Source organism: Cebus imitator, unplaced genomic scaffold (assembly GCF_001604975.1).
Source record: "Cebus imitator isolate Cc_AM_T3 unplaced genomic scaffold, Cebus_imitator-1.0 Scaffold43, whole genome shotgun sequence".
Lineage (NCBI taxonomy): Eukaryota > Metazoa > Chordata > Mammalia > Primates > Cebidae > Cebus > Cebus imitator.
The window spans coordinates 2,652,665-2,675,840 of NW_016107358.1; the positions used below are offsets into that span (position 1 = coordinate 2,652,665).

The window sequence follows — 23,176 nt, forward strand, 5'->3', positions numbered from 1 at the left end:
AATTGTCTTCCCACTGGAAGCAACCATATAAAAGATATAAAACAATGGTTTTTAGACACTGAACATAAAACAGCAAAAGAGATGGGAAACAAACAAAGGTGTTCTACATTTGCCAAGCTTACTCTCTTTAAAAAGTTTCCAAGCCACTGTGCAGAGGAGGGAAACCCAGACCAAGTCCAGATAACTCCTGAGTTCGGAACACACAGATGAGTGTCTATGGAGATCTTGGCAGCTTGACTTCGTAGAGCAGAGTGCTGGGGAGGTAACTGTCCAGGGGAGAGCCACGAAGATCTTTAGAGGGTTTCTCCTTAGTGTGAAGCAAACTACTTCACACTAAGGAGAGAACATGACAAAAATAAAAAAAAAGAAAGAAAGAAAGAAGGAAAGAAAGAAAGAAAGAAAGAAAAGAAAAGAAAACTACAGTGTCCCTGATGAACACAGGTGTAAAAATCATCAACAAAATATTAGCTAACTGAATCCAGCAGCATATCAAAAAGATAATCCACTATGATCAAGTGGGTTTCATACCAAGAATTCAGGGATGATTTAACACCCACAAGTCAATAAAGGCAATACATAAAGAAAATTAAAAATAAAATCACATGATTATCTCAATAGATGCAGAAAAAGCAGTTGACAAAATCAAGCATCCTTCTACGATTAAAACCCTCAGCAAAATTAGCATAGCAGGGACGTACCTTAAGGTAATGAAAGCCATCTATGACAAACCCACAGCCAACATTATACTGAATAGGGAAAAGTTGAAAGCATTTCGCCTGAGAACTGAAACAAAACAAGGATGCCTGCTTTCACCACTTCTATTCAACATAATACAGTATTGGAAGTTCTAGACAGAGCAATCAGACAAGAGAAAGAAATTAGGTGAATCTGAATCAGTAAAGAGGGAATCAAACTGTTGCTGTTCACGAATGATATGATAGTATACCAAGGCAACCCTAAAAATCATCTAAAAAGCTCCTGGAACTGGTTAATGAATTCAGCAAAATTCAGCAGGATACAAAATTAATGTACACATATTAATATAGCTCTGCTATACACCAGCAGTGACCAAGCTGAGAATCAAGTCAAGAATGTAATGCCTTTTATAATAGCTGCAAAATACAATGAAATACATAGAAATACGCCTAAGCAAAGAGTGAAAGACCTTTATAAGGAAAACTATGAAACACTGCTGAAAGAAATCATAGATGATACAAACAAATGGAAATAGCTCTCATGCTCATGGAGGGGTAGAATCAATATTGTAAAAATGACCATACTGCCAAAATCATTCTATAAATTTCCATGAAAATACCACGATCATTCTTCACAGAACTAGAAAAAATAATCCTAAAATTCATATGGAACCAAAAAAGAGCCCGCATAGCCAAAGCAAGGCTAAGAAAAAAGAACAAATCTGGAGGCATCACATTATCCAATTTCAAACTATACTATAAGGCCAGTCAACAAAACGCCATGGTACTAGTATAAAAAATGGGCATATAGACCAATGGAACACAACAGAGAACTCAGAAATAAATCCAAATACTTACAGCCAACTGATCTTTGACAAAGCAAACAAAAACATCACGTGGGGAAAGGTCACGTTATTCAACAAATGGTGATGGGATAATTGGCAAGCCACATGTAGGAGAATTAAAATGGATCCTCATCTCTCACCTTATACAAAAATCAATTCAAGATGGATCAAAGACTTAAATCTAAGACTTGAAACCATAAAAATTCTAGAAGATAACATTGGAAAAATCCTTCTAGACAGTGGCTTAGCCAAAGACTTCATAACCAAGAACCCAAAAGCAAATGCCAANAAAAAAAAAAAAAAAAAGATAAATAGATGGTACTTAATTAAATTAAAAAGCTTCTGCACAGCACAAGAACAGCAGAATAAACAGAAAACCCATAGAGTAGGAAAAAATTCTTCGCAATCTATACTTTTGTTGAAGGACTAATATCCAGAATCTATGAGGAACTCAAACAAATCAGCAAGGAAAAAAACAATGTCATCCAAAAATTGGGCTAAGAACATGCATAGACAATTCTTGAAAGAAGATATACCAAGGGTCAAGAGACATATGAAAAAGTGCTCAACATCACTAATGATCAGGGAAATGAAAATCAAACCCACAATGTGGTATCACCTTACTCCTGCAAGAATGGCCATAATCAAAAAATCAGAAAATAATAGATGTTCACAAGGAGGTGGTGAAAAGGCAATACTTTTATGCTGTTGGTGGGAATACTAGTACAAACACTATGGAAAACAGTATGGAGATTCCTTGAATGATGAAAAGTATATTTACCATTTGATCCAGCAATCCCACTCCTGGGTATCTACCCAGAGGAAAAGAAGTCACTACATGAAAAAGACACTTAAACCTGCATGTCTATAGCAGCATAATTTGCAATTGCAAAAATATGGAAGCAGCCCAAATGCACATCAATCAATAAATGGATAAAGAAAATGTGGCACATATGTAACATGGAATACTATTCAGCCATAAAATATGAAATAATGGCATTTGCAGCAACCTAGATGGAATTGGAGACTATTATTCTAAGTGAAATAACTCAGGAATGGAACACCAAACATTGTATGTTCTCACTCATAAGTGAGAACTAAACTCTGAGGACACAAAGGCCTAGGAATGATACAATGCACTTTGGGGATTCAGGGGAAAGGGTGGGAGGAGATTGAAGGATAAAAGACTACACACTGAGTATAGTGCACGCTGCTCAGGTGATGGGTACACCGAAATCTCAGAAATCACCACTAAAGAAATTATTCATATACCTAAATAAATAAATAAATACATGTTTAACCAGAAAAAAAATTATATTCCCTTAAAAATATTTTATTTCCTTTGTTTGATTATATCACTAGAATGTATTTTGAACTTCATATTCTACATGTGTACATTATAAACAAGCCTGAAATAGACGCCAAAAAGAGTTACTAATACAAAAACACATACGTATTTCCACAACTTAGAATATACTTATCAGTTTCAGTTTCAGTAATTACATAGCCGGTATCACTGCACTTAGGGCTAAACACTGGTAACCCAGCCAGGTGTACAGCATGTTTGTGTTTTTCAGAATGTATTACAAATTATTATTTTTAAAGAAAGAGCTACATTTTAAGTGTGCACAGATGAGAAGTTTGGCTTGCAGAACTGTTTTTAATATTCATCTATGGTACGTTCTTGGCAAAGAAAATGGACATTTGTTTCCACTGTATGACTTTAATAGACAGATCAGTAGGCATCCTAGGAATACTCTAAGGAAGCAACCCCAGGTTATGGAAAATATCTCATAAAACATTGGTATCTTTGAATCTTATTTGTGAAAATTGTTTATGTTATTGTACATTTCATATTAATATTGAATGAGAAATTTTAAGAGATTTTTAAATGAGCTTCTAAAGATTTACAAATTTAAGTCTATATTGCTATACATAGTTGTAATTCTAAGGAAATCCCAGCATTTTTAAAAGAAATTGATAGACTGAGTTCAAAAGTCACACAGAAACCCAAAAGGCTCAATACTGTCAAAATAACTCTGAAAAAGAAGACCAGGCCAGGAACAATGGCTCACGCCTGTAATCCCAGCACTTTGGGAGGCTGAGGCGGGTGGATCATTGGGTTGGGAGTTTGAGACCAGCCTGACCAACATGGTAAAACCCTGTCTCTACTAAAAATACAAAAATTAGCTGGGCATGGTGGTGTGCGACTGTAATCCCAGCTACGCAGGAGACTGAGGCCAGAGAATCGCTTGAACCCAGGAGGCAGACATTGCAGTGAGCCAACAACATGCCACTGCACTACAGCCTGGGCGACAGAGCCAGACTCTGTCTCAAAAAAAAGAAAGAAAGGAGAAAGGAAGGGCAACGCTGGAGTACTAACATTACACTATTTCAAGACTTATTATAAAGCAACATTGTGTGGTATTTACATATTTAAAAAGGAAATAGGTCAATAAAATTGGATAGGGAATCAAGAAATAGATCCATACATATGTGAACAACTGATTTTTGACAAAAGGTGAAAAGTCAATTCAGTGGAGAAAAGATAGTCTTTTCAACAAATGGTATTGGAACATTTGGATATCTTTTTTGCAAAATGAGCCTAAATTAAAAAAAAATTCAAAAGGCAATATAGAGCTACACATAAAACCTAAAACTTTAAAAGACAATACAGAAAATCATGGTGACCTTGACAAATATATCTTAAAAAAGACATCAAAAGCATGATCCACCAAAGAAAACATTGATAAACTGGACTTTAACAAAAGTAAAAATATCTGCTCTTTGAAAAACACTGTAAAGAGAGTGGGAAAGTCAGTCATAGACTGAGAGAAAATATTTCCAAATCATTTATCTGATAAAGGACATGTAACCATAATATAGAATAAACTCTCAATTTTAATAATAAAAATAATCTAATAAACAATAGATTTGAACAAATGCTTCATCAAAAAAGACATACGAGTGGCAAATAAGCATTTGAAAAGATGTTCAATGCCATTAGTCATTAGGGAAATGCAAATTAAAACAGTGATGAGATACTACCATACACTAAAGTGACCAAAATTAAAATGACTGACCATACCAAGTATTGTCAGGAGTGTGGAGAGCCTAGAACTCTCTTACACTGCTGACACAAAACGTGCCACCACTTTGGACAAAAGATTGACAGTTTCTTAAAATGTTACATATCTGTCAAGTACATGCCCCAGCTGTTCCATAACTAGGTATTTTCCCATAAGAAATGAAACAGTATGTCTATATACAGCTTGTACCTAAATGATCACAGCACCATTGCTTGGACTAGCCAAAGACTGAAACCCAAATATGCATCAACAGGTGAACAGATGAACAAACTAGTATATCCACAAAATGAGATAGCCTCAGAAATAAAAGGAATATGATTGATACCCTTAATAAAATGGATAAATCCCAAAATAACTATGAACTTTGATCCCCCCAAAATTAACCAAAAATACGTTATAAAAGACCCAAAGAATGCGTACTGTAAAATACCATTTACATAAAATATTGAGCCTGGAAATGAATCTACAGTGACAGAAAGCTCATAAATGATTGCCTGAGGGATGGCAGGGAGGGAAGGAAAGGGAAGAGAAAAAAACTAAAAACAGGTGCAAGGAAACTTTTGGGAGTGATTAATGGTCAATATCTTGATGATTATGATAGTTTCATGGGAGTATAACATATGCCAAACTTATCAAATTGTACACCATGAATATGTTAAGTTTAACAAATGTTAATTCTACCCCAATAAAGTAGTTTTTAAGGTAAAAAAAAAAATTTAAGTTCCTCATCCCTTTGAGCAAATGCCTAAGGAAAAATGAATATGAAGATGGGAATAATAGGAGCAATCAGAAATACAAATTTAAATTCTTTTCTGATTTCATATAAATAGCACATAGATCTAAAATAATGGAACTTACCTTTTCTCCCACATACAGAGACTGTAATGCTATTATGTGACTCCACTAGATGGTGGAGTTTTACAGATTGCTGAAAAAGAAGGGAAAATGGAAAAGTCTTATCTATTTGAGCATAGGTTTATGGAGCACCGTCTTATTGCCAGTTAAATGGATTGTACTGGCTAAAAGCAAAGGACTGAGTAGCTCATTACTTAATTGAAAAAGCATCCAACTCCCAGTGCTCTTCACCCAGCAATAAGTATGTTTTCTTCAGCAGAAAGGAATTTCCTAGCATGCTCTTTCCACTCAGAAGAGTTTTGAAAACCACAAAGTTGTGCTTAGTTCTTTAGATAAGTAACATCAAAAACAAGTATTATTCAAGATATGTGCTTATACCTAAATAGCTCAAGGAACTAAGCATTGTTTCAGCTTTCAGCAATCTCACATCAAAGTTCCTAATCTATAACTTTATAAGGAGTTAGGTGGTTCCTGCTACTTCCTCATGATATTTGTTGTTCTAATACATGAAATATACAGAATATTGAGACTGAATCAATAACAGAAACAAACAAAGACACAATTATCTTTGATTCCACATTATTGCGAAACCATTGTGTGAAAGACCTCCTACTTGATTCTGGGGGTTGAAAGTCCCAATCATTTAGTGGGTTCATTTTTTCATCCCGATTTTGTCATTTAAGATACTTTCTAAATTCCCTAGCTTCAAATTATTTGCAAATATGACAAATATGTTCTAAAAATTATTAACAGAATAAGCCAATGTCAAAAAGACAGGGTGTTCTGCTTTTGAGTAACTAATTCTTTTATTCATGTGTGCATTTATCAACAAACATTTATTGATCAAATTTTAATATTTCAGGAATACAATGAACAAAAGAGATACGGCTAAGATATGTTAAGACACCAAGAAATTTAAACAAAATTTAAATAAAATGAACAAAAGAGATACGGTTAAGATATGTTAAGACACCAAGAAATTTAAACAAAATTTAAATAAAATGAACAAAAGAGATACGGTTAAGATATGTTAAGACACCAAGAAATTTAAACAAAATTTAAATAAAATGAACAAAAGAGATACGGTTAAGATATGTTAAGACACCAAGAAATTTAAACAAAATTTAAATAAAATGAACAAAAGAGATATGGTTAAGATATATTAAGATACCAAGAAGTTTAAACCTGCCGAGAAAAATAGGTTTAATCAAATAATTGCATATGTAAATATATAATGACAATCAGAAATAAGAAGAAAAAGTAAAGTACTTTTGGATCATATATAGCAAAGGGAATCAATCAGGAGAAATCTCCCCTGAAGAAGAGACATTGAACCTAAGATCTGAGTAAGAGTGATTTAATCAAGGGGTAGGGGCAAATCATAGAGATTTAAAAAAATGGACAATTCCAGGTGACATGTCGAAATGTTCTGAGGTTAGAAAAAAAGAGTATGTTTCAGGAAACAAAAAGGCTAGTGCATCTGGAGGGCAGAAAGCAAGGGAGATGGAATTAAGGCAGGAGGAGGGTGATGGAGGGTGAATTAAGGCAGGAAAAGCAAGTAAAAGCAGCAGTTACACATACAGGTGGAACAGCAGTCCTTAGAGAGTGGCCTGAGGATTCCTGGAGGTTTTCAGGAATGTCCCACAGGGGCTGAGAAAGCATACTTTTTTCATAATAGCACTAAGATGTTAACTGCCTTTTAGAATCTTCTTCTCATACAACTGTACAGTGGAGATGCCCAGAGGCTGAGTGGTATTTAATATCACAATAGACTAAATGCAGAAGCAGTTATGAAAATCCAATTGTCAGAAATAACAAAGAAATACAATTATCAAAGTATTAAAATCAATTGATATATAATTTTTTTCTTGTTTTATTATTATACTTTAAGTTGTAGGGTACATGTGCAGAAAGTGCAGGTTTGTTACACAGGTATACATATGCCAAGGTGGTTTCCTGCATCCATCCCCTGTCATCTACATTAGGTATTTCTCCTAATGTTATCCCTCCCCAATCCCACCACCTCCTGCTAACCCTCCCGTAATCCCCCTACCCCCCGACAGGCGCCAGTGTGTGATGTTTCCCTCCCTGTGTCCACGTGTTCTCACTGTTCAACACCCCACTTATGAGTGAGAACATGCGGTGTTTGGTTTTTTGTTCTTGTGTTAGCTTGCTGAGAATGGGATCTAATTAAACTTAAGAGCTTCTGCACAGCAAAAGAAACTATCATTAGAGTGAACCAGAAACCAACAGAATGGGAAAAAATTTTTGCAATCTACCCATATGACAAAGGGCTAATAACCAGAATCTACAAAGAACTTAAACAAATTTATAAGACATACAATTTTTTAAAAAGACTGCTGTGGTCTGAATGTGAGCCAAAATTCATACGTCGAAATCCTAACTCCTGAGTTGATGATATTAGGGGGATGGGCCTTGGGAAGATGATTAGGTCATGAATAATTTTAGTGCCCTCATAAAAGAGGCCAAGAGGGACTCCTTGTCTCTCTCACTATATGAGGATGCAATAAGAAGGTGCCATCCCTGAACCAAGAAGAGAGCCCTCTCCAGACACTGAATCTGCTGGTGTCTTGACCTTGAACTTTCCAGTCTCCATAACTTTAAGAAATAAATTTTGTTGCTTATAAGACAAAAAAAAAAAAATTAAATTAAATTGTCTTCTATTAAACCAGATATAAAAGAGATTTGTAAAAATGTAAAATAATGCCATTCTCGTTAAATTATTTTTATTTCAGAAAATAGTTGTCTTTATATATTTATATATAAATGTTATATTACTATTATTTTAAATTAATTAATAAATATTTTATGATTCTGAGTTTTAATTCTTAATTTACTAAATATCAATAGGTATAACCTACAAGATAAAAATCTCTTAGAGGTCCTCAGTGATTTCTAAGAGTTTAAAGAGTTCTAGAAACTAAAATGTTTGAGAACCTCAAGGTAAAGCTTTAAAGTCTGTCAAGAGATTTAGAAGTTGATTGTAAGAGCAATAGAAATATTTTGAAGCATTTTAGTGATAAAAGCATGTAAATCATCATGTTCTGCAAGAATGATGTATGGAGGCCAGATGGGAGGTGACTGCAAGGTAGAAAATGATGGTAACGTGAACCATGATAGTGGTAGGGTGGAGAAAAGTGAATGATGCAAGGGATATTTAGGAGGGAAAAATCAAAGGACCTTCTGTGTAATTGAAGGGGACGAAGAAAGAAAGCTTCAAGCTAGGCAACTAGATTTCTGGCTTGTGCCACAGAATGGTCAATAGCATCTGTTACCAAATCAGATAAACCTAACTGCAGATTTGAGGAGAAGAGTTCTTGAGTTTTATGTTCAAAGTGCTGAATTTATGATAATTTTTGATATTAAAGTGGGGATATCAGGTTTTTGACACTATGAGTCTGGAACTGAAAAGAGATATCTGGATTTGAGATATATGTACAAATTTGAATTAGCATATGCCTTTAGAAGTCATGGCATGTACTGCTATAAAAATGATGAAGAATCCTTTATGTACTTACATGAAAAGATCCTCAAGACATATCAATAGTAATTTTTTACACAGTTAGAAAATAATGTAACTATGCGACCACTTACATAAGAAAAAAAGAAAATTTGTATACTTGTATTCGCTTCGTTTTCCCAAAAACTTTTTTGGAAGATTACACAAGATACTAATGAGAGCAGTTGGCCAAGTGGAGTGGGAGAGAAAAACGGAGCCTTTACATTACATGCATTTTCACGTTGTTTTGACTTTGAAACACTCATTTTTTTAAAAGCCAGATAGAGGAGGATAAGCTATCAAAAAAGAATGGAAAAGAGCAACTGGAGAGGACGGAGAGTGTGTTGTCACTGATGCCAAGGAAAACAGCACTTCAGAAAGAATAGAGCAGTTAACTGTCAAATCCAACTGAGAGGTTTAGCGAAATCTGTACTGGGAAAAATATATGTATATCCACTGCAGGGGGACCACAACATTAGCAAGCAAAACACCAAGAGCCCAATAAAAATTAATAAAGGACACAAAGAGCTCACAGTAAAAGAAATACAAATGGCTTAAAGTGTGAAGAAATGCTCAACTCATAATGGAAAACATGCAATTAAAATTATTGAATTCTATTTTCATTCATATTGGCAAAGATAAGAAAAACACTTATATACTGTTGTAAGGAATGTAAATTGGTATTGCTTTTTTACACGTAGAGAGATGTGGTCTCACTACGTTGCTTAGACTAGTCTCGAACTCCTGGGTCCAAGCTATCCTTTCACTTCGGCCTCCCAGAGTCCTGGGATTACAGGTGTGAGCCACTACACCTGGCCATTATTACTTTTTTAAGAGGCATTCTGACAACCTGCATTAAAATAGCGTACTAGCTTATGACTAATTAATTTCAAATGCAGAAATTTTCTATCTCTATATCAATACAGATATTTATAAGCATATGTACTTGTTATAGACATATGTAATATGTGTGCATATGTATACCTATATGTAGATGTATGAAACGATATATGTGCAAGGATGCTCTTGCAGCATTGTTTTAGTAGCAAAAGACTAGCAATAATCAAATATGTATCAACATTGGACTGGCTAAAAATTATGGTACATCTAGAGAAAATGTATTTGTTGCAGATGCAGAAAGATATTTAGAATAGAATAGGTAAAAATTCAAGGGCAGAACAGTGTACATGGTATATATTCATTCTGTCAAATTAATGCATACGCATTTAATATTGCTAAAAGTATACAGAAACTATGGTCCTAATGGATGCATCTTGAAAGAGGATCTGAACACTGGGAAGCTTTCCCAAGAAGAGGGATCCTTAATTTTTATTCACACTCTTTTGTTCTGTTTGGGTTTTATTTTTATCATAGCCACATATTGCCCCTTCTATTAAGGAAAGAAAGCAGCTAATTTTTAAAAAGACTTTTTAAATTTTAAAGTGATCTTTGGGCTTTGGGATCATAGTGGCAACCTTAACAAGATATATTCGAATGGAGTCACGAGGGAGGAAGGCATGTCGGCATGAGTGAAAAGTAAGAGGAAGATGAGTAAGTAAGGGTGACAGACACAAAGACTCTAGAAGTGTTAATGTAAATGGAGAAAGAGTGATATAGTAGCTGGATCCAGAAGCATGGTCAAGAGAAGAAATCATTTTGTTTGTTTGAGTTTTGTTTTTAAGTTGGGGAAACTTAAAAATGTTAAATGCTGATGGGAAGTCTCTTGAGAGGGAAGACAGGAGTCATTCATGGACTACATAAGCACCCCAAGAAGGTGGGAAAGGATGGCCTCTCAGGCACAGGCAGAGGACACTTCCTCCACTGGAATGGGAGGTCAGGGCAGGAGGAGGCTGCAGAAATAAGTCATTTGGCACTTGGAAAGTGGGGAGTAGTTGGGCAATTTCCTGTCTTATGGCTTCTATCTTCTTTGTGAAATAAGTTATATCTGCTGAATTAAAGGAAAAGTGGAATATGAGAAGATGTGCATCTCAGACACCAAAAAACAGAGATGGTTTGAAACCTTAATTTCAGAGAATGATAGAGCACCTTGAATAGAGATGAACAGAAGGTCTGTCCAGATGAGGTTGGCATTCAAGGATTTATAGTGCAACCAACCAATCTGTCCTATGTAATTTTTTTCCAACAGTATCTAGAAACCTGGTGTAGGCATAAAGAATCCAGGAGTTGAATTGGGGCCTTGACGAATGAGCACCAACGTAAATGGCACAGGAGTTCACATTAAACAAACTCCTCCACTTTCCATCTCTCTTCCACCACCTTCAAGTCCCATCAGAATTCTCTACATACATTTTTTCACATATTCACAATTCACAAACCTTTGCATGTTGTTCTGGCTAATTAGTCTGGAGTAAACTAAAGAGAGAAGGAAAAACAACTTGAAAGGTTAAGGATTAGAACGGGAGGAAAGGGAACGGACTAAATTGTTGAACACTGGTTACTGTACTAGTTACTTACGAACTTGGTCTCAATTACTATGGAGTAGAAAGTGACTATTTCCTGATTCTCCTTTCTCACAAATTTTTAATAAAGTCACTATCCCTCCCTTGCTGAGACCATAGAATTAATAGAAAAACTCACCTGTCTGAGATCATATACTGTCAAAGCTATGGAAATGATGGACATGATTATGATGGCAAAAGCATATTCCTTATAGTCTTCACTAAACCACAGACAGACACTGAATAGTTGAAATATATAAAATGGATTTAAAACCTGTTAACAGACATAAAAACAGGAAGACAAGAGAGATTTTTAGGCTTCACACTTAGCTCTTTATTTACTTGTTTTCATAATCATCTTCATGACATACATCATCCCACACAATATTCTTATTATATTTATTCAGCTATTGACATGTGCCAGACACTGTTCTAAGCAACTGTACTTGAATTTTCTCATTTAATTCCCACAGTTAATTTATTAACCAGAAGTTGTTACTTATCTCCATTGTAATGATAAAGAAACTCAACCTTAGATCTTGAGAAACATGTCCAAAGTCATGTGACTATGATTGCCACAGACCCAAGACTTAAACCCAGTCAATATGACACCAGAGCACTTACTTTTTTTTTTTTAAGATGGAGTCTCGATCTGTCACCAGGCTGGAGTGCAGTGGCATGATGTTGGCTCACTGCAAACTTTGCCTCCCAGGTTCAAGCCATTCTCTTGCCTCAGCCTTCCGAGTAGCTGGAACTACAGGCGCATGCTACCATGCCCAGCTAATTTTTGTACACTTAGTAGAGACAGGGTTTCACCATTTTGGCCAGGATGGTCTCAATCTCTTGACTTTGTGGTCTGCCCACCTCAGGCTCCCAAAGTGCTGGGATTACAGGCATGAGCCACCACACCTGGCCCCCCAGAACACTTACTTTTAATCATTGTCGCACTTTATAATTTACAAAGTAGTGTCTCATGTATTGACATGTTGACCATCAAAATAGTTATTTTTAAAGTAGATGTTGTCATCTCCTGCTTACACTTACTGGCCTTCAGAAAGGTGAAGTATTAGTTCAGGTCTACAAAGTTAAAATACTTTTTAATCTCTTGTTCTCTATGATACAACACCTGCCATGTTTGAAGCCTTTAAAGAACCTTAGATTAATGGGTGAGTTGAAGACTGCATGTTCTCCTAAGTAGAGGGCTGTGCTGAAAGCAGTAAGCTATAATCGAGCATCTAGAACACTGTGGGAGAGTGTGGCTGTTAACTTCAGCAGCTGGAATTCTGCTTTGGTCAAAAACATGTTGTGCCTTAACTTAAATTCCCTCTAGTTAGTTTCTCTCTGTCTAATACAGGAATGGTAATCCTTTCTGCTGGTTAGAGAGGCAGAACACAGAAATGTTCCCTATTGGTTTGTTTTGCTCTCTTTCATGCTTGACAGCTTGCTGGAAATATTTTTAAAGTACCTTAAGTTTAGTAAGCTTTTTTTAAGGCAAGGAGGAGTGGAGATAGAGCACAGGGAAACCAGAGTACAGCTAAAGGGCTATGGTTTGATAAGAATCACTATAATGAAAAAATGAGGAGCCCAGTGACAGAGTCCAAGAGAAAAATTTCATCTTATACCTTGAGATCAACAGTACTAATAAGGCTGAATAAATAAATTTTTTTTCTTCCTACAATTTTTGGCACCAAGGAAATTGCATCTACTACCTAACAAAAGGATTGGCTTAAAAAAATATATTTGAGTTTCACCAAGTTAAAACAAGCTAAGCAGCATAGTATTAAAAAAGAAAAAAAAAAAAACATTGCATTCATGCAGTCATTAAATGGTAAATAAGTACAATGAGTTTCACACCCTATATTACATAAGGCAATGTGCAAAATAGCCACTGGAAGAAAAAGAATAAGCAAGAGATATAAAGAAAATATACTTGACATACTTTCAAAGTACCTTCTATATTATAACTACTTATTAACAAGCAGTACTTCTGTTTCGCTAGAGCCAAACTTCATTATTTTCTATCCAACACCAAGAGAAAATACTAGAGAAATTACCTCCTTGATGAGCAGTTTCCAAATTGGTGTGACTTCAACATCGATAGTATTAGGCCCACATATTAACCTCCTGTAGTAATAAATTGCAGATCAATCAGTCACAAATAATAAAAATTAAACTCACTCCTCATCTATTCAGAAAAAGGTCTATTCCATGGTCACTTTCTCACTTGTGGGACCAACATAAGCCTCCTTGTTACATACCATTCCCATCCTTCTCAAAATAATGGGAGGGAAGGGTTCCCAGGTGAAAAAACAATAAACATGACCATATTGCTTCTAGAACTATACTCTTCCCAAGTTCTAAATATTTTTCTAAATAGTAATTTGGGTATTTAATATTACATATTGTCTTATTCAAGTAGTTTCAAAGTTGGCATATTCCCAACTCTGCCTCTCCTCAATTCCAGTTTTATTACTATACAGCGGGGTAGTTAAGAGAAAATACCTTCATTTATAAAGAAATGCTTTTCCTGCTTTCCTACCCCTATTTAGAAGTTCTGGGAAGTTTCAGAATGTATTTTAATGTGAGTGAAAAGGTTCTGTGATGTCAAAAATAGTTCTACACACATAATTATTCAGCTTTTTAATTCAGTGTCTCTAAAACCCAGAGATGTGTTTCCCTGATTATGCAGAGAACAGGCATTTTATGAGTTATGTTACTGTTGAAAACATTAACTGCTTTTTCTGCGTCTTCTACCTCGATGCTCAGATTAAATCGCTTGGTCAAATACATGAGCAGTGCTTCTCAAACTTATATAGCTCACTTGGTGATATTGCTAAAATGAAGATTCAGATTCAATGAGATGAAAAGTGGTCTGAGATACTGCAGTTCTAACAAGCTTTCAGGTGATACTGATTCTGCTAGGGTCTACAGCTCTTCAAAGTACTAGAAATGGGGAAGGAGGAAGCACGTGAATCATAGAAACAGAACAGCAAGGCCTTTAAAGAGTCCTTCTTGGCTGGGCACAGTAGCTCATGCCTGTAATTCCAGCACTTTGGGAGGCCAAGGTGGGCAGATCACGAGGTCAGGAGATCAAGATCATCTTGGCCAACATGGTGAAACCCTGTCTCTACTAAAAATACAGGAACAAAAAAAAGCTGGGCATGGTGGCACATGCCTATAATCCCAGTTACTCAGGAGGCTGAGGCAAGAGAATTGCTTGAACCTTGAACCCAGAAGGCAGAGGTTGCAGTGAGCCCAGATAGCGCCACTGCACTCCAGCCCGGTGACATTACAATATTTTCTGATATTAATCCATTAACATAACTATTTACTGATCTATTTGGCTAACTGATAATAATCCTTTTGAACTACTATAGGCAATAATATGCATGGTACCTAATATCTTGTTCTTCTCTTGTTAAGCCTGTTCCAAATTTTTGATGTATCTTGGCAGAACTGAGCCAGTCTTCCAAAGAGCTAAAACAATAATAATGAAAAGAACACATTTAGCAATAATACTTTTGAGATAACATTTTTCTTCTTTGTACTTGCTAAAACAACTTACCCAATTTTCTGGAACTGTCCTTCTAAGTAGTTCCAAACATATCTTATTTTCTGCACTTTTATGCATCTCACCTGCAAAAGAAAAGTACTAAGAAAGCCTCTAGTTTGAGGATCGGAGAATAAATAGCAACTCAGTGGCTAAAGAAGCATTTGTTTAAAAAGCAAAGATAAAACTCTAACATACTTATTTAAGATTTTATCCTTTTCTAAATTATCTTTTGCTTTTCTATCATACAAATGGCATTCTTTATTAGAAGTCATCATTCAATCAACATGTATCATGGACCTACTATACAGAAAAAAAAAATACATGAATAAAACTTAGTCTCTGCATTCTACTACTTTATAAACTAAGAAGGAAGAAAATTCCAAGAAAAAAGACATACAGTCCAATATGTACATGTCAAAAAAAATAAAAATGTAATAAAATAAAAAATACCGTCTTGAAACGCTGTAGACACAAAGAGAGATTAAGATGATGGAAGGCAACAGGAAGGACATAATGTATGAGCTACAGTGTTGAAGGATTGAGAGACTTTTACTCAAATGAGAAAAAAAAGAAACTATTTTAAAGAGATTGTTCTCAAGTTAGTTTGGGGGAAGAAGGCAAGTGAGCATGCCCATTTGTAGAATGAAGAATGAAGCTAGAAAGATAAAACGAAACCAAAGTATTGATAGAGGAGTTAAGAAGAAATTACTTAGGCAGATAATGAGGGTAAAGAGGTCCTCAGTAAGGTTTTCCCTTTAATGAAAAGCAGCCCCTAATCATTTTCCTTTCTAACAAAGAGCAGCCTCTAAAATTGAGCTTCAGACATAGATGCTCAAAATCATGTTCAAAAGGGCGACTCCAGATTCCCTTCTCTGCTAGCCACATCTACAGTAAGGAATAGACAGGATGGCAGCAGCCAAAGGGAAAGTTCATTTGCATAATAAGATAAGGGTGAGGCAGCCAGCATCCCCACGTGCTATGTAAATGTCATACCTGATGGAACCAACCTATGAGCCCTATGTAAATCAGACATCTCTTCCTCAAGCTGGACTATATAATTTGGCACATCCCTGATGGCAGGTCTTTCCTAACAGAAGTCCTCTCTCTCATTAGAGAGAGAGCTGCTTTCCTTTTTCTTTTTTTCTTTCTTTCTCTTTTGCCCATTAAACCTCTGTTCCTAAACTCCTCATGTGTGTCCGTGTCCTAAATTTTCTTGGCACAAGACGATGAACCCGGGGTATTTACCCCAGACAACGTAGCTGCTTCAGTATGAGCAGCCTCAAAAGCTAGAATGAGGCATTTGGGATGTTATCTCACAGACAATAGATTTGCAGAGTAACCTATAGAAGAGACACTGATACTAAAAATAAAAAGCAAGGAATCAAAACATACTACTAGAATAAATCACTTAAATACAAAGGAAGGAATGGGATGGGGATAATGGGATGGGGAAAGTTGGTTGATGATACAAAGTTATAGTTAGATAGGAGGAAGAGAGGAAGAAAGGATCTACAAAACAACTAAAAAATAATTAACAAAATGTCAGTAACAAGTTATTATCTATCAATTAAACGCAGTTTAAATCCCTAAGCTCCAAGATCTAGGCTACTAAAAATGAATGCTAACCCTAAGCAATAGGTGTATGTACATGTACTGATGTGCACACACACACACACACACAGAGACAGACAGACATTCAAAGTTACCAAGTAGGGTGTAAAATGCTGTCTTTTATTTTACAGAATGGATTTATCTCAGTAAGGTTGGTTGAAACATAATGCTTTTAAAAGTATATCTTATTTCCAATTGAGAGTGAAATTGGCCATGAGAATGACATAAAATCTCTCACTAATTTGCAGATTTCACAATTTGCAAAGGAAATATTTTTTTAAATTTATTTTACTGCATTTTAGGTTTTGGGGTACATGTGAAGGACATGCAAGATTGTTGCATAGGTACACACGTGGCAGCATGATTTGCTGCCTTCCTCCCCATCACCCATATTTGGCATTTCTCCCCGTGCTATCTCTCCCCAACTACCCACCCCCCACTGTCCCTCCCCTATTTCCCCCCAACAGACCCCAGTGTGTAGTGCTCCCCTCGGCGATTCTTCAAGGACCTAGAAATAGAAATTCCATTTGACCCAGCAATCCCATTATTGGGTATATATCCAAAGGATTATAAATCGTTCTACTATAAGGACACGTGCACACGAATGTTCATTGCAGCACTGTTTACAATAGCAAAGACCTGAAACCCACCCAAATGCCCATCGATGATAGACTGGACAGGGAAAATGTGGCACATATACACCATGGAATATTATGCAGCCATCAAAAACAATGAGTTCGTGTCCTTTGTAAGGACATGGATGAACCTGGAAACCATCATTCTCAGCAAACTGACACAAGAGCAGAAGATCAAACACCACATGTTCTCACTCATAGGCGGGTGTTGTACAATGAGAACCCAAAGGAAATATTTTTAAGTGACAGGCTCTAGGGTGTGTTAGCCATTATGACACATGTTGGAATCTCAAGCATCTTGATTCACAATTTACTTTTCTCTTCAGTATTCTCTGCAGTTTTGCAAACAGAGCAGGATTGTAATCACAGCTACTATTTATTGAGCATGTTAGGACTTTTCACACATTATGTTTCATCCATCATCCTGTGATAGGGCGGATATTATTTTCCTCTTCACTTTGTACCTGAAGTTCATTTTGATTGAGTAACTTGCCAGGAATTTGAACTCCAGCCCATCTGGCTCCAAAATTCAGTCTCTTGAAGGATATCATATTCAAGCTAGTCCCAAAAGAAAATTTGAAAATCCCTTGACTTCAGGATTCAAGCTTTAGAAAGTGATGATTGCCTACTTATTAGTTATAGAAATACAAAAATCTGTGTTAGAAAAATTTTAAAGCACATATTGTGGTTAGAGAATCTGTTATCAAGAGGCAGAAACCACAGACTAAGGTTGAAAAATGTATAAAACATAATAGACATGAAACATCTGTAGATGAAAGCAGCAATAATGAGAAATAAAGAGGTTACTGATAAGTTTTACCTCAGGCCAAAAAATAGAAAATTCCATTATCTTCTGACAATCTCTTAAGCCATTCTTCTCACAGAGTGAGAAGAATGGCTTCATCCTGGACCTTTTAAGCATATTTGAGATTCCCCCAGGAGAAAATATCTCTGCCAGGAGTTTTTCTGCTTTCCCCATCACTCTCAGAGTCTCTGGAAACTGGTAAGAGGATGTTAAGCACAATATTTGCAAGAGATGAGGTTTATTTGCCCATTTCCTGGAAATTCAGACCAGGAAACAGCAATTAGGAAACTGAATATCTGCTGTGGGGTGAATTTCATCTTTCTGCCCATGAATCAGGAAGATTTCCTCTCCCTGGGCTTTCTGCTTGTAATTTCTTGTTAGAACATGTTATAAGAGCATCCTGTTCAACAGGTTAAGCACTGGGTGTTAGCTCTGCACGCAATTCTATAAGATGGTCCTTAGCATCTCCTCTTAGCCTATGTTCCCAAACCTGACATGGTTCTTTGCTGTAGTCTTCAGACTTCCTTTAAACCAGCGATCTCCAACCTTTTTGGCACCAGAGACCAGTTTTGTGGAAGACAATTTTTCCACGAATGTTGGGGATGGAGTGATGGTTTCAGACCATCAGGCATTAGTTAGATTCTCATAAGGAGAGCTCTAACCTAGATTCCTCACATGCACAGTTCACAACATTAGGGATTTCACTCCTATGAGAATCTAATGCTGCTGCTGACCTGACAGGAGGCAGAACTCAGGCGGTAATGCTCCAGCTTGTCCGAAGCTTACCTCCTGCTGTGTGGCCTGGTTCCTAACAGGCCATGGACAGGGTACCAATTGGTGGCCCAGGGGTTGGGGACCCCTCCTTTAAATGGCCCTAAATGGTTATCATCTTGGTAATCTTGTTATTGTCGTCAAGGCTGAGCCCATGACCACTCCTCTGACTTTAATGAAAGTTTTGTCCCATATTACTAGCATAGCTCATTGCAATCACCTTAATATCCATCTTCTCATTGTATGTGCATAGCAGCCTTGAGAAAGGCAAAGAAGAGTTATTACTTTTATTTTGTAAATAAGGGACTCAAGACCAGAGAGGCAGTAACTAACCAAACTGCCTATGCCATAGCTGGTAAATGAAGATACTACACCTGGATATCACTCCTTTCCATTTCAAGGCCCCTACCCCTCCTGCAATTCTGTGTGTTGACTTGGCCATTTCTTCATTTATCTGTCCACTTATTTATTTGATGCTACTAAAGACGCTAGAATTTCAGGGCAATAAAACTCTGAGAACATAGGCTGATCTGGGAAGCTTACTTCTCCAGGTGAATGGACACCTAACAGATTAGGCAAACTATTATGTGGAGGTACTTGACCTCCTTTGTTTTTGCTTATTTGGGCAGTTAAGACAACTGGGTGGGTGGGGTGCAGTGGCTCATGCCTATAATCCCAGCACTTTGGGAGGCCAAGGCTGGAGGATCACCTGAGGTCAGGAGTTTGAGATCAGCCTGGCCAACATGGTGAAACCCCATCTCCACTAAAAACAAAAAAATTAGCCAGGCATGGTGTCAGCTGCCTGTAATCCCAGCTACTTGGGAAGCTGAGGCAGAAGAATTGCTTGAACCTGGGAAGTGAAGGTTGCAATGAGCAGAGACAGTTCCCCAGCCTGGGCAATAAGAGTGAAACTTTCCAAAAAAAAAAAAAAAAAAAAAGAAGACAACTGGGTGATAACAATCAACAATGACAATAGGAAAATTGCTCATCATTTACTTATATTATTTTAAATAACTGACCTTGATCTCATAAAACTAATTTAAACGGCTGACTACACTCACATAAATGTAAGAGAAAATATTCTGTCTTATAAAATGTTTTCAATATGAGTGTTAGCTAGTCATAATCCAAGCAGAACTAATTTAATAGGGTGAAGAGGGAGCAACCTAAATACATTTGAATGACAAGAATTCAAATAAGGTCATTTTTGCAGACATAAGCAAACCTCCTGGGATATTCCTGGGTGATTATCTTTACTATAAAATTAACCCTATTACACAGATTGTAAGATAGGGCATGATACTATTAAGAGCTAATATGTAAGAGCTGGGCTGGGTGGTACATGCCTGTAATCCCAGCTACTAGGGAGGATGAGGCAGGAGGATCACTTGAACCCAGGAGTTTGAGGCTGCAGTGTATCATAATCATGTGCCTGTGAATAGCCACTGCACTCCAGCCTGGGCAACATAGTGAGTTCCTACTCTAAAAAAAGCAAAAGGAAATAGAGCAAGTATGTATTGAGCATCTACTGTATACCTGGAACTACATTAATTTTTGTATTTGTAAATTTATTGAATTTTATCAAATAATACTAAAAGTAGACATTATTATTATCATTTTTGTAGATGAGAAAACAGGCTCAGCAGAGTTAAGATCAATGGTTTCACTATTTAGAAGGATGAAGCTGTGATTTGAACTCAGCTCTATCTGGCTCCGAAGTTCAAGTTTGAAATATACACTATCAAATGAGGATTGGCACCATGGAGGAGCTACATTTACCTTTATACTTGAGGGGAAAAAAGATTAAATCTCTCAGGCATCAGCAGTAGCCATAAGTTTACTTACCTTTAGGTCTGGCTTTCTTATAGCTCTATTTATGATACACTCCTCATCTGTAATGAGAGGGTGGTCAGGAGTGAGACCAAATGCGCTGTTTAATGCTGACAGGTAGATCCACATTACCTTTTTCCAGGAGTAAATTTGAAATTCATCCTGAGGAAATAGACATCAAAACCCCCATGAAGTTAAGAGAGGTCATCAGGCTAAAATTCATCCTGAAAAACATCATTTTAATATAATTCTGTAAGCGTTTGGAGTTACTGAACATTCTTGGCAGAATGGTTTGTCCCTGAAAGATGATGGACATAGAACCGTGAGGGAAAAAGACCTGTCATCATTGATTGAGCAACCTGATATGAATATGAAGCACTGACACATAACAAAGCTTGAGAGTCAGGAGGCACATCCCCAGGTAAGACTAGTTCACTGCATCACCTTTTAGCCCATGGCCTGATGATCATCCCCATCCTTCGAGGCTTAACTAAAATTCAGTCTTTTCCAGAACAGCCTCATTAACACCCTTCCACCAGAGGGAAGAAAAACTGTCACTTTGTTAACTCCAAAAAATATTAACTGTTCCTCACTTTTTGCCTGTATTCTCCTAGTTCTTCTAGACTACCTAGAATGTAGGGACTAGGTTTTATTGTTCCTTATCTCCTCATGCATGTGGAGCACTGAGACCTGCTCTGAAGAGTGGATGAAAAAGACTGAATCCATGGACTAAACCTGCCCGAGGTAATTGCCAAGATGTTAGCACAGGTGGGGTTGAAGAAGGTACCTTACTGCATGACCCGAATTAAAATTACTTCCCTTTGCAGTTTACTGATTACTTCATCACAGAGTAAAATTAGAGGGAGAAGCACAGGATGGAGAAACAGATACCACAATGGTCCCTTAGAGACTGATTTGATAATGACAGTGGCTATTATCTGAATGAGTAAATACTAAGCATAAAACCCGCTCAGATGACTAATAAACCTCAGGATTTAAGAGGTATAGTAAAAGAAGTTAAACCGCGGAACAATTTGATGCTTGGGAAATGTAGGTCAGAGCTGGGAATTGTCTCCACCACCACACCCATTTTTGCTGCGAAGAGTGGCTTAGTTGACTCTGCAAAAGGCACAAATGGGAAGATACAATCATTGTAGCTAATCTGTTATATTGGTCCTCCTCAAGAGAAGCCAATCTCTATGCCTTTGCTCCTTCTCCTTCCTTAGCCTGTAGTACACATTCTTCTCTCTTCTCCTTAAGTCTTTACATGGCTGGATTCTACCATCCTTCAGAATCCAGCTCAGAGTCCATGTCCTGAGAACCTCCCTAATTCCTCTGGGTGATCTCTTCTAAATCGTCAGGGTACTCGAGATTCCTACCACATTTTACTCTTTGCCCATGCACCTTACCACTTCTCTTGGATTGTGGGTAGGAAATGCATATGATGCATGTCTGTGCTTCAGCCAGGCTTGGCACAGATTCTGTGTGTGTGCATACATGCATGTGTGTATGTGTGTGTGTGTGTGTGTGAGAGAGAGAGAGAGGGAGAGAGAGAGAGAGACAGGGAGAGTGAGAGGAGAGGAGAGGAGAAAGACGCCTACAAAAGTGGGAAATAACCTTAATAGAAATTGGAACATTCATTAATTAATTGATTTTAAAAGCCAGTGAAATTGGCTGCTACCCTATGGATTAAAAAAAAAAAAAGATGACTAAATTAATTCAAATCAAATTGTATGGAGTTAAGAATGATGAGCCTAAGAATGGTGGAAGATAGCTACATTTTCAATGCCTAAGCCACTGAACTGGTACACATGTCTAGGTATGGAGTAGGCAACCAACTCTCTTGAACAAACCTTGACATAGTTCAGCATTACATAGCCTTGCTTCTGACTTCCTCAAAGGGTTTTTTAAACGATAACTTTCCATTTCTAATTATAATAATTAATATTTATTTCGTACTTACTTGTTCTAAGCACATAATGCCACATATGTATTATTTCATTTAACGTCAAAAATGCGATGGAATTGTTACAGTTAATTATTCTCCTATTTAATTGGCATGGAAACAAAGACATAATTGATAACTATTAGAGCAGGAACTTAACAGCCCCCACCACACTCTTGCTTGCCTCATTTAGATTCCCCTCTTACCTTCCACTTTATTCTACATTTTGCTAAAAAATATAATTTGATTGGACTGCCATTTTTATGACCAGCCTGAACTGAGACTTCCAAAGAACACAGTTTCAATGAAAAATTTGGTTAAAAAATGTATAATTTGTTGGTAAATAAGAACACAAATTATAAAAGAGCCATCAAGACCAGAGACCTCTGGCCACCAAGTGAGGACAATTAGGAAGACAGCTGCTATTAACCATCTCCAGTGAATTAAAATAATATTAACAACTACTTTTCATATGACTACTTAGCAGTCTGTAAATAAATTGTTATGTTATCTTATTTTAGGCTTACAATTCTCCAACGTTGGTATTATAATTATTTCTGTTT

General features: G+C 36.7%; 1 protein-coding gene across 11 annotated transcripts in view; it reads right to left on the reverse strand.

The window, feature by feature from the left end:
* Positions 1-23,176, reverse strand: part of ATP13A4 (ATPase 13A4) — a 174,324-nt gene that overhangs the window by 71,113 nt on the left and 80,035 nt on the right. For all 11 annotated transcript variants that reach the window (XR_001824590.2, XR_001824589.2, XM_037737825.1 and 8 more), the window contains 6 exons: positions 20,684-20,830; positions 15,029-15,099; positions 14,860-14,940; positions 13,518-13,587; positions 11,603-11,737; positions 5,488-5,557 (listed from right to left, as the gene is read on the reverse strand). Coding sequence is in view for 9 of the 11 variants with exons in the window: in XM_037737825.1 (XP_037593753.1) it covers positions 5,488-5,557; positions 11,603-11,737; positions 13,518-13,587; positions 14,860-14,940; positions 15,029-15,099; positions 20,684-20,830 (574 nt within the window). In the remaining 2 variants the exon portion in view is untranslated. The remainder of the gene's footprint in view (positions 1-5,487; positions 5,558-11,602; positions 11,738-13,517; positions 13,588-14,859; positions 14,941-15,028; positions 15,100-20,683; positions 20,831-23,176) is intronic.